General features: G+C 41.6%; 1 protein-coding gene across 1 annotated transcript in view; it reads right to left on the reverse strand.

Annotated features, from left to right (window-relative positions):
- The window catches only part of LOC143760690 (transmembrane channel-like protein 2-B), a 255,526-nt gene that overhangs the window by 13,015 nt on the left and 229,545 nt on the right, over window positions 1-12,966 (reverse strand). Inside the window, exons 16-17 of the mRNA XM_077249045.1 lie at window positions 11,712-11,951; window positions 2,788-2,913 (exon numbers count right to left, since the gene is read on the reverse strand). Of these exons, the coding sequence (XP_077105160.1) occupies window positions 2,788-2,913; window positions 11,712-11,951 (366 nt within the window). The remainder of the gene's footprint in view (window positions 1-2,787; window positions 2,914-11,711; window positions 11,952-12,966) is intronic.

Below are 12,966 nucleotides of genomic sequence, written 5' to 3' on the forward strand. Positions count from 1 at the left end.
TTAGTTATAAACTGAAGAAGAAAGATGGGCCTTATAAATGGGAGTCACCACTCTGTCAATAATGCAGTAAAAAATGTACAGCTTTATTAAACATGTATGCAGGAGACAGACAACACTAAAAACATTTAAAACACCAGCGGGATATACAATATCCCCATACCAGCAAATGGCCCGTAATAGGGCACACAGACCGCACCCCCCTAACAGAGTATAATACACACGCCTACTTGGCTGACAAGAGCCTGAATGGTACAAAATATATAAACAATATATACAGCCTGGCCAGTCCCATACAGTGATCCTGGCAAGCACCCTATGGAAAAAGTACCGCAATTAACACAGATGGTATAATAATGTACAGAGCATAATACAACCCATACAAATGGTGAAAAATATATAATAATAATAATGCAGTGCAAATAAAGAGCAAATAAAGAAATAGGTATACTGACCAAAGTTCACCTAAAATGAGGCCAACCATCTAAAGTCAATCAAATACCAATGAGAAGGAATGGCTACCATGTCCCATAGGTGCCGATATAAGGCAGGGTCAGGCTGGGTAAACCTAAATCAAAGAGGCATGTGTACCCTGAAAGGGAAGGAGGTGCGGACAGCAGGCCTGCTGTCCGCACCTCCTTCCCTTTCAGGGTACACATGCCTCTTTGATTTAGGTTTACCCAGCCTGACCCTGCCTTATATCGGCACCTATGGGACATGGTAGCCATTCCTTCTCATTGGTATTTGATTGACTTTAGATGGTTGGCCTCATTTTAGGTGAACTTTGGTCAGTATACCTATTTCTTTATTTGCTCTTTATTTGCACTGCATTATTATTATTATATATTTTTCACCATTTGTATGGGTTGTATTATGCTCTGTACATTATTATACCATCTGTGTTAATTGCGGTACTTTTTCCATAGGGTGCTTGCCAGGATCACTGTATGGGACTGGCCAGGCTGTATATATTGTTTATATATTTTGTACCATTCAGGCTCTTGTCAGCCAAGTAGGCGTGTGTATTATACTCTGTTAGGGGGGTGCGGTCTGTGTGCCCTATTACGGGCCATTTGCTGGTATGGGGATATTGTATATCCCGCTGGTGTTTTAAATGTTTTTAGTGTTGTCTGTCTCCTGCATACATGTTTAATAAAGCTGTACATTTTTTACTGCATTATTGACAGAGTGGTGACTCCCATTTATAAGGCCCATCTTTCTTCTTCAGTTTATATGTGACATTTTTTCAGGCCTTGGTTTGAGTCCCATTGACTGTGGTGCCCCCATTTTTCTTAGTTATGTTACAGGTTAGTGTAGCAAGTTGTGTGCAGCAAGTTTTGCGCATGGCGAGTTTTGCACGTGGCGAGTTTTATGTGTGGTGCCTTTTGAGTATGTGCAAGTTTTGTGTGAGGCAACTTTTGCATGTGTTGCAACTTTTGTGCATGTGGCAATTTTTCCGCGTGTACACGTTTTGCGTGTTTTCCATGAGGTGAGTTTTTCACGTGTCGCGAGTTTTGCATGTGGAGAGTTTTGCGCGTGGCGAGTTTAGAGCGGCGACTTTTGTGTTTCGACTTTTATGTGGCGAGGTTGGTGTATGTGTGGTGAAATGTGCGCTGAGGGTGGTATATGTGTTCGAGCACGTGGTAGTATGTGGCGCATTTTGTGTGTGTGTTCATATCCCTGTGGTGGTGTGGTGATTATCCCATGTCAGGGCCCCACCTTAGCAACTGTACAGTATATACTCTTTGGCGCCATCGCTCTCATTCTTTAAGTCCCCCTTGTTCACATCTGGCAGCTGTTAATTTGCCTCCAACACTTTTCCTTTCACTTTTTCCCCATTATGTAGATAGGGGCAAAATTGTTTGGTGAATTGGAAAGCGCGGGGTTAAAATTTCACCTCACAACATAGCCTATGACGCTCTCGCGGTCCAGACGTGTGACTGTGCAAAATTTTGTGGCTGTAGCTGCGACGGTTCAGATGCCAATCCCGGACATACATACACACACATTCAGCTTTATATATTAGATCATTAAAAATGTCAGCTCAGCACACAAAAAGTAAGCCCTCACCCAACCCAAGATCACGCAAAATGGAGACGCTACGGGTATCGGAAAATGGCGCTTTTTTTTATTTTTAACAAAGTTTGTAGTTTGTTTTCACCCCTTAGAAAAAACCTAGACATGTTTGGTGTCTATCAACTTATAATGACCCAGAGAATCATAATGGCAAGTCAGTTTTAGCATTTAGTGAACTTATTAAAAAAGCCAAACAAAAAACAAGTGTGGGATTGCACTTTTTTTTGCAATTTCCCGTTTTCTAATACACAACATGGTAAAACCAATGGTGTCATTGAAAAGTGCAACTCATCCTGCAAAAAACAAGCCATCATGTGGCCATATTGACTGAAAAATAAAAAAATGGCTCTGGGAACAATGGGAGCAAAAAATGAAAACACAAAACTGAAAATACTTCCAGTTATGAAGGGGTTAAGGTCAAAATTGACTCAGTCACTGAGTGGCTAAGTTACATTGATTCCCTTAAAGGAAGTATTAACTAATATTATTTTAGTCTAATATTTTTGTTTGGAAAATAAACTTTGTACATACAAATCTCATAATATTACAAATTACCAGTATAACATATCAATGCATTACAGAGTAACGAAGAAATGACTAAGCTAACCCTAGTCTTTCCTTCAAAAAACTATCCTAGTCTGTTCTGCAATAAACAAAAACAAAGACTCCATGACAATACACCCCTTAATAAATAATGGATTTATAAAAACTTACGCCATTAGAAGCACAGCTGCTATTACAATCCCAGGATTGGACACGTAACCAAACAAATTGGTCATAAAAGATGGAAAGTCCTTTTCAATTGTTTCTTGAAGAACTTCATACATCCTGGTTTTTCCACTTCAAAACGAAAATAATATTTGCAAACTTTTCATATTTTATCAAAACTAAAACTTATTGTCAAACATTACAGCTAAACTAATATCATATAAATATAAGGGCAGAAGTCAACTTAGTTTTTCAAGAATGAGCAATGAATGTCTATTCCCAATAATTCTAATCAGTGAAAGCCTTCAAAGTTTATTCAGGCTTAGTGCCTCATCAATACTTGTGTCCACCTGGTACTGTAACTGCATGTACTGATGAGCAGATATGCCTAAATAACAACTGAACTTTATGATCTACTGATTTATGGGGTTCCTGTGGATTGGAGCCACACCAATTACAGTTGGGTGGCCTTTCATATCCTAAGATCTGGGCCATATTAACTTCAGGTAATTCTGAACTCCTCTTCTATCTTTCACCCTACTGCAGCTTGTAGATATGGTAGGTATTTGACTGCAGTACATAACTCTATATCCATGTGGAGGGTCTCATTTAAAACTTTTTTCACAATCAATTTTTTAAAGAAATGTATAAACAATAACTGTTTTTGGTTGGTTCCAATGGCCTATGGGAAGATGCAAGAACCTGGAATAAAAATTACAACTAGATTATATTGGTTAAGGAGGGGTAATAATAGAGTAATAATAGAGGAGGAGGCATGACGTCACAACTCTTACACTATTTCGCCATTGTCCACTGTGATAAATATATATTAGTGCACTGTGATAGTATATGTGACATGCATTGCTATAGTGCAGAGTGCAAAGAACTTTTAACTATTGAAACCCTAGAGCACAGATAAAGTGCTTCAGCAAAATAAATTGGCAGGTTCCTAGACACTAAATAGCCCCTAGGCTTCAGCCTAGTCAGCCTTATGAATAATACTGCCTTGTATAAGATCACCCCTCTAGGAAAAGGAAAAACCCTCTAGTAGTATGCCTGGTCTTTCTGGAGGGGTTTACATTGAAAATCAATAGTAGATAATTTTCGATTACTTCAAAATGTTACAACTTATCTAATGAGTCTGCATGTCTTAATTGGGTTACTGTATAGATAGTGATTTTGTTATTGCACTTCACACTGCAGAAAAAAAACCTATATATAGAATGACAGACTAGATAGATAGAAACAGTGTCATGTAAATATTTGGGCACCTCTGGTCAAAATTACTGTTATTGTGAACAGTTAAGCAAGTTGAAGATTAATGTATCTCTAAAGGTCCTCAAGTTAAAAATAACACATTTCCTTTGTATTTTAGGCAAAAAAGATTGTCATCTTTTACATTTTAAAAATTGCAAAAAGGTGACCGGTGGAGCAGGAGAGAAGTTTGAACATGCCGAAGTCAAGCCGGGAGATCGATGTAGTGCCAAAAGGGTGAGACATAAGCGTGGTCGGCACATAGCAAAAAGGTCGGTGAGCCTAAGATAGCGGTGCAGTACAAGCGGGGCAGACAGGAGGGAAGTTAGAGTACCAAGCTGAAGGTCAGAGCCAGAAACAGGACAATTAGCACAGAGTCACATGGCAAAAGCACAGAACGAGAAAACAGACCGAGTCATACACAAGAAAGCAATCGGACAACAGTGTGCAAGCACACCAGGGGGTAAGACACACAGCCAAGACAGATGTATCACTGACAATGATCTCCAGATGAAGGCGGGTAAATATAGTCCTCCCCAAACCAGAAGAATGTTATGCAAATTAACCCCAATAGGACAAGGAAGGAACCCTGTCCATAACCATGACCGTACCCCCCTCTAAACTGGGGGCCACTGGACCCCCAGGCTTCTCAGGATGCCTGGCATGAAAAGCCCAAACCAACCAATCGGCATGCACTGAACAAGCCAAGACCGATCTTCCGGACCATACCCTTTCCAGTGCACCAAATACTGCAGATTCCAGTGCACCCACCAAGAATCAACGATGCACCCTACCTCATACTCCAAATTACCTTCTACCAACACAGGAGGAGAACGCAGGACCTGACCCCCTCCTCTTGTCCACATAAAATGTTTACCTTCCCTGGGCCTTGGTTATGTTTTGCTGAACCTCCACCCACAGGGCTTTTAAGCATTGCACAGTACCTTCTGCCCCCGGACAACCTGAGTCCATGAGAGAAAACTCCCCAAAATGCGGGTTAAACCCATAGTTGACCAGGAAGGGAGAGATTCCCGTGGAATTAACTCCAGATGATAGGCAGAGGAAGACGACAGTGATTCCCAACTTCTTACAAAAAGTCCTCCAAAACTTGGCCACAAACTGCACACCTCTGTCAGACACCACATTCGTAGGCAAACCATGCAAATGGACCAAATGCAGCACAAACAACCTGGCCAAGGTTTCGGCAGATGGTAAAGCGGGCAGAGGTACAAAATGAGCCTGTTTGGAAAATCTATCCACCACCACCCACACAATGGATCTTACGCCTGGATGGAGGGAGATTAGTGATAAAATCCATGGACAAATGGGTCCATGGTCTATCCGGAATTGGTAAAGGCACCAATTCCCCGGCAGGCCAGCAATGAGAATTTTTAGAATGGGTACAAACCCCACATGCAGACACAAACCTTTTAACATCCGCGACCAAACAGTGCCACCAGAACACCCTAGCAACTGCCTCCTGAGTGGCCGAAATCCCAGGATGAGCACTCAATACAGACTCATGAAACTCCCAAAGGAATCTAAGATGGAATTGTTCCAGTACAAATAATCTCCCCACTGGTTTATTATTGGGAGTCAGAGCCTGGGCCTCAATTTCTCTCTCCAAATCAGACAAGGTTTTGGTCACCACCACCTCGGGCTGAAGAATGTAGGATGGGCGTTCAGGAGGAGACAACGGATCAAAGCTTCAGGACAATGCATCTGCTTTAATATTCTTAGACCCTGGACAGAAGGTAATGGAAAATTGAAATCGGGGAAAAAAGCGACCACCGGGCCTGTCTGGGGGTCAATCGTTTAGCAGACTCAATATAAGCTAAATTTTTGTGATCGGTGATCACGGTGACCGGATGAACAGCCCCCTCCAAAAAATGCCTCCAATTCTTCAGAGGCCAACTTAACCACCAGAAGCTCTCTATTACCTACATCATAATTTCTCTCGGCAGAAGAAAACTTTCTGAAAAAGAAGGCACAAGGTTTGAGGTTGGTCAGAGTAGAGGGACCCTGGGACAACACTGGCCCCACTCCCACTTCAGAAGAGTCGACCTCCACGATAAAAGGTTTAGATGGGTCTGGCTGGACCAACACTGGGGCGGAAATAAAACACTTTTTTAAAGTAAAAAAATAATTTTTCGCAGAAGTTGACCAATTCTTCACATCAGCCCCCTTAAGTGTGAGATCAGTCAGGTGCTTAACCACCTGTGAAAACCCTTAATAAACTTTCGATAGTAGTTTGAAAAGCCCAGAGAGCCTTGCAAACCCTTTAAATCATGATGTTGATCCCAATCAGTAATAGCCTGGACTTTTTTCGGATCCATGCGAAAGCTCTCACAAGAAATAATCAAACTCAAAAAGTAAATTCCTGTACAAAGAATGAACACTTCTCCCACTTGGTGCAAGTGGGATTGACTATCAGGTGAGTAAACTAAAATATCATCAAGATAAATGAACACAAAGTGCCAAATCAGATCAGAAAAAATGACATTAATAAAATTTTGAAAGACAGCAGGAGCGTTAGTCAGACCGAAGGGCATGACCAGGTTATCAAACAGTCCTTCAGACATGAGAAATGCAGTTTTCCAATCATCCCCTTCACTAACACCTACCAGGTTATATCCCCCCCCCCCCCCCCCCGTAAATCAAGCTTGGAAAACCATTTCACCCTCTGGAGTTGGTTACACAGTTCTGGAATGAGGGGGAGTGGAAATGTGTTTCTCACGGTAATCTTATTGAGTTCCCGAAAGTCGAGGGATGGCCGCAAACCACCATCTTTTTTCTTAACGAAAACAACTCCCAGCGGCTACAGGCAAGTCAGAAGGGTGAATATGCCCTTTGCGGAGACTCTCCGCAATATACAGTGCCTTGCGAAAGTATTCGGCCCCCTCGAACTTTTCAACCTTTTCCCAAATATCATGCTTCAAACATAAAGATAACAAATGTAATTTTTTGGTCTAGAATCAACAAGTGGAACACAATTGTGAAGTTCAACGATATGTGTTGGTTATTTTAAATTTTTGTGGAAATTCAAAAACTGAAAAGTGGGGCGTGCAATATTATTCGACCCCTTTACTTTCAGTGCAGCAAACTCACTCCAGAAGTTCATTGTGGATCTCTGAATGATCCAATGTTGTCCTAAATGCTTAATGATGATAAATATAATCCACCTGTGTGTAATCAAGTCTCCGTATAAATGCACCTGCTCTGTGATAGTCTCAGGGTTCTGTTTGAAACTCAGAGAGCATCATGAAGACCAAGGAACACAACAGGCAGATACGTGATACTGTTGTGGAGAAGTTTAAAGCCGCTTTTGGATACAAAATGATTTCCAAAACTTTAAACATCCCAAGGAGCACTGTGCAAGCGATCATATTGAAATGAAAGGAATATCATACCACTGCAAATCTACCAAGACCCGGATGTCCCTCTAAACTTTCATCTCAAACAAGGAGAAGACGGATCAGAGATGCAGCCAAGAGGCCCATAATCACTCTGGATGAACTGCAGAGATCTACAGATCTACAGCGGAGTTTCGAACGTATTTGGTTTTACAGGTGAAAATAATAAAATAAGGGATTTAATCACCTGTAAAACCAAATACGTTGTGTATATTATTTTCTGTCCATGTTCATTTTACTACATAGGAAAAACCATACGTTCTGTTTTTGCAAGATTTAGAGAACATTTTCATTCAGTCTCTACAGGCAAAGGCTCACCCAGATTAATAAAGCACATCCAAGAAAAACATGATTCGAACCCCCGCTGCCTGCTTTTTGCAGGCTTGGAAGTTGTTAAGTTGCCACCCAGCGGAGGGGACCACAATAGAATCCTTCTAAGACAGGAGGCTAAATGGATCCTTCGCACTAATGCGCAAGGTCTGCTTGGATTAAATGAAAGATTACCTTTTCATGCTTTTTATAGAATCTGGTTGGTACTGGTTAAATTCTGCTGTCAACGTAATATGTTTTTATTTTTAATAGGTTTTGTCATTTCGTATGAATAGTTTTTATCAAACTGTTTTTTATTTTATAAGCACTCTTTTCACTTTTCAGCTTAAGCAATGATCGACACAGGTGCTGCTTAATGATATGCAAATATTGATATGTGTGGTGGTTAAAAGGAAATGACATACTGTTTTGTCTATCTGGACCCGTGGAAGCGTGTATAACGCAAAACGGCCGTAGTCCTGTTTCTCTGCCTGTACCATCTGCACTGTACCTGCTTGCATTACCTTGTCCATGCAATTCGCTTGAAATAAAGGACTAAGGTTTTTTCGTCACTGGATTTTGAAGTGTTGCTGCATTTTTTCTTTCTTCTAATAGACTGCACTCCTTCATGACTGGGTGCTCAGACCCGGACAGCTTAAACAAACGAGCCTTGGGAATTTTAGCCCCAGGAATTAAGTCAATGGCACAATCGAAAGGTCTATGAGGTGGTAGTGCCTCAGCCTCGCTTTCGGAAAACACATCTTCAAAGTCTTTTAGGTACTCCGGAATACCCTCCATACCAATAGATGACACAGATACAGATTTTAAAGGGGTGAACAATGGCACAGAATTGCAATACAGACTGGTACAATTGGACCCCCACTGGACAATTTCCCCAGATACCCAGCTAGTAACGGGGTTATGGTGTTGAAGCCAAGGAATACCTAGAACCAGCCCCGCAGGCAAATTATTCAAGACAAAACAGCTTATGTTTTCCACATGAGCAGGACCCACTCTTAGTGAAAAAACCTCAGACACAAAACAGATTCCCTCTCGGGTGAGAGGAATGGAGTCAAAAGCCACCACTTTGACGGGGGATTCAAGCCTAACTGTCCCTATCTTTATAAAGAGTCACAATACGAGAGTCAATTAAATTGATGGTGGATCCACAGTCAACAAAAGCGGTAGTCAAAACGGGACCAGCAACAATCTCCAATTCTACCTGGAGAAGGATTTTAGCAAATGAGGAAAATTGTACCTGGGAGTCTGGGCAACCTCCTCGATCATTACCCAGACTTAGGCATTTCCCGACATCTTAGATGAGGAGGGTCAAGAAGGACAGTCTTTTTTCCAGTGTCTCGAGGCTCCACAGTAAAAGTACAGCTGATTATCTCTGTGACGTCTCCTCTCTCTCTTTGACCGAGATGGCTCCCACCTCCATGGGTTATGTAGGTGAAGTGGTGTCCCTTGAGCTGGAGTATAAAGGGGTTTCCTGCTGAATCACCCCTCTGACACAGAGCCTACAGTCCATAAGGACAGCCTGGGTCATCGCATCCTCCAGGGAATCCGGGAGATGATGCAAGGCAAAGCATCCTGCAAATGGTTGGACAGGCTTCTGCGGAACCGCCCTTTAAAGGCAGCATCATTCCAGGATATCTCAGAAGCCCAACGTCTGAACTCGGAACAAAACCACTCTGCTGAGTGCTTCCCCTGTGTCACACACATCACCATATCCTCAGCCAGAAACACTCTATCAGGCTCATCATAAATATGTCCAAGCGCCTCACAAAACAGATCCACAGACATACATTCTGGAGCGGAGGGAGAGAGAGGAAAAGCCCAAGCCTGTGGAGGCCTCTTTAATAAAGAAATAATAATTTCCACCCTCTAGCTTTTATTCCCAGAGGCGTGCGGATGCAGGGAGAAAAAAATTGACACCCCTCTTTGAACACCCTGAATAATTCTTTATCCCCAGAAAAGGTGTCAGGCAACTTAACAGGTGGTTCGCGGAAGATTAGGGAAACATATGTGGCACCCTCACCCCAACCCCCAGAAGGAGAACAACCTCTCTCTGAAACTGTTAATGTGACTGAGCCAGGGTTAGCTGCTCCACAGATAGTTTTTGCATCACTTGAGTGAGGCTATTCACTTGCTCAGGGAGAGCATGGAGTGGATCCATGACCAAAGAGAAAAGAAAAAGTGAAAAATCTAGTTTAAATGTTTAGGTCAGTGATAATATAAAAAACCCTGCTGCAGGCATACAGCAGTAGTTGGTCCATGTGTTACAGAAGGACAGAGTGAGAGTAAGGAACGCTGTGGTGAGCTTACCTGCCAGAGCGCAGGACCTGAAACACGAGACCTCCGGGGGAGTGGGTGGAGACGGAGCCAGACGTTGAGTGGCGGCGGTGACTGGCAGAGCCGGAGAGTAGTCTGAACATGCTGAAGTCATGCCGAGAGATCGATGTAGTGCCAAAAGGGTGAGACGTAAGCATGGTTGGGGCGTAGGAAAAAGGTCAGGGAGCCGAAGATAGCAGTGCAGTACAAACGGGGCAGACAGGAGGGAGAGTACCAAGCCGAAGGTCAGAGCCAGAAACAGACAATTAGCACAGAGTTACAAGGCAAAAGCACAGAACGAGAAAACAGACCGAGTCATACACAAGAAATTACCTGGACAACAGTATGCAAGAACACCAGGGAGTAAGACACAGCCAAGACAGATGTATCACTGACAAGGATCCCCAGATGAAGGAGGGTAAATATAGCCCTCCCCAATCCAGAAGGAGGCTTTACAAATTAACCCCGAGAGGACAAGGAAGGAACCCTATCCACAACCATGACACTATGTCTTATCATGTGCTTACCCTATGCTCGTGCTGGAGTGTACGTTACTCACACTAGGCATTACCTTTATAATACCCACACACTCACTGTGCATTACTACACACACACTTTTAAAAATGCATGACATAGTTCACATTTCACATATTATAATTCATGTGCAAAATCGCATGACACTATTCACTTTGTGAGCTTGTCGTGTTCAAGGGTCTGAAAATGACAGTCGCTGTCCACACCCTTACACACAGACATGTGCAGTATCATCTATAGGATGCTGATACTCCACTTTTACAATTATAATTTAGCTGTGGTTGTGTCACTCTTCTAATTATGTGACCCCTTTTGTATGTTTGTACATTATTAATGCACTTTGAGAGTTTCGAACCAGACATTCGTCAGACCCTGATGAAGGTCTGGTCCAAAACAGGCTTCAGGTTTGGCGCCACACTCAACAGCTCATCACTTATTGGTATGTTATTTTACACCATGATACTTTACTTGTATACAGTATATATTTTTTCTGAGTAATTATACTTTGATATATAATATCCTTTATTTGAGATTATTGGACAGAATGGATCCTGTGTTCTAAAGGACACCAGGTTCAAATTGAATAACGTGCTAATTATCTGGACTTATATTAGCATTTAGCATATTAGCCTGTGGCTATGATACTTAAACTATTGAGTCCTTTGTGCATCCATCTCTCTCACGCGCTCTCTCTCTATCATATGTATGTATATATGTGTGTATATATATATATATATATATATATATATATATATATATATATATATATATATATATATAAATACAGAACAGACCAAAAGTTTGGACACACCTACTCATTTAAGGATTTTTCTGTATTTTCATGACTATGAAAATTGTACATTCACACTGAAGGCATCAATACTATGAATTAACACATGCCTCCACATGCCCTACACTGTGTAATAAAGGCAACTATATCTATGTGTCATTTTGTTTTTTTACAAATTTGCTCTAAGTAGATAGATAAATAGATGATGGATAGATAGATAGATAGATAGATAGATAATAGAGAGATAATGTATACATATGAGATAGATAAATATAGATAGATAGGTAATCTGTTACCTGAAAGGACCACAGTCGAATGATGGGGTTATAGTCATTATTGTGTATGCCACAGGCAACAAGCTCATGAACAGTACCAGTAATAATAGGGCCATGTAGAAATTGTTTGACTTTGAAGCTTTAAATACTCTTTCCTGTGGAACGTTGCTGCTCATTACTGCCCAGCACTGCAAGTACATTGAGGACAGGAGACGCAGTATATTTACAATGATCAGTCCAGGAGCATAAAATGTCCCCATCCTGTTGGGTAATTTGAAAGGATTGCTGTTACATAATTAACAATAATTGTTGCTATAAAAGAAAAAAAAAAGAAAACATACTGTAAATAAATAAATTATATATATATCTATATATATAATTGTCTAAGGGTTTTTCTGTCTGTCTGTCTGTCTTGGAAATCCCGCGTCTCTGATTGGTCGAGGCCGCCAGGCCTCGACCAATCAGCGACGGGCACAGCATGGCGACGATGATGTCATAAAGGTTGCCTCGACCAATCAGCGACGGGCACAGTCTGCCGCGAATTCGCCTCGACCAATCAGCGACGGGCACAGTATCGACGTAGATGTCATAATGGTTGCCATGGCGATGATGATGTCATAAAGGTTGCCTCGACCAATCAGCGACGGGCACAGTCTGCCGCGAATTCTGGAATCATCATTGTCCATATACTACGGGGACATGCATGTTCTAGAATACCCGATGCATCAGAATCGGGCCACAGTCTAGTATATATATATATATATATATATATATATATATATATATATATATATATATACACAGTATATATAATAGCCAACTCCATCCTCAGATATATCAACACATGATGTCACCTTCATTCACTGGCAGTGCCTGGAATATCCCGCAAGTTTTTTCTGATTCATTTAGAGACATTACACGCTAAGGCATTTATATGTGTAGGCACATAGAGGGGGACTTCACACCTATGGTAATTGTTTATACTATATAGAAATAAAATTGTTATTAATATTTATGCTTAGCAGTTCCTGCTGACAAAGTATGGGAGGAGAAGAGGAAGTGTAGGATGCTCGCCTCTCGGATCACTGGTGCCTGTGCCTACCAGACCCTTTAACATTCAACTCATATAACAAAGGAAGGGTACTGAAGAAGGAAGTGTCATCCAACCACACTCACTGTGCCCAGCATTCGGCTGAGTAGCAATGAGCAAATCCCGCAACAATGAACTGCGCTTTTACTCAGAAGATCAGTGAGGCATCACATAAAGTCATCTCCG

Source organism: Ranitomeya variabilis, chromosome 1, assembly GCF_051348905.1.
Source record: "Ranitomeya variabilis isolate aRanVar5 chromosome 1, aRanVar5.hap1, whole genome shotgun sequence".
Lineage (NCBI taxonomy): Eukaryota > Metazoa > Chordata > Amphibia > Anura > Dendrobatidae > Ranitomeya > Ranitomeya variabilis.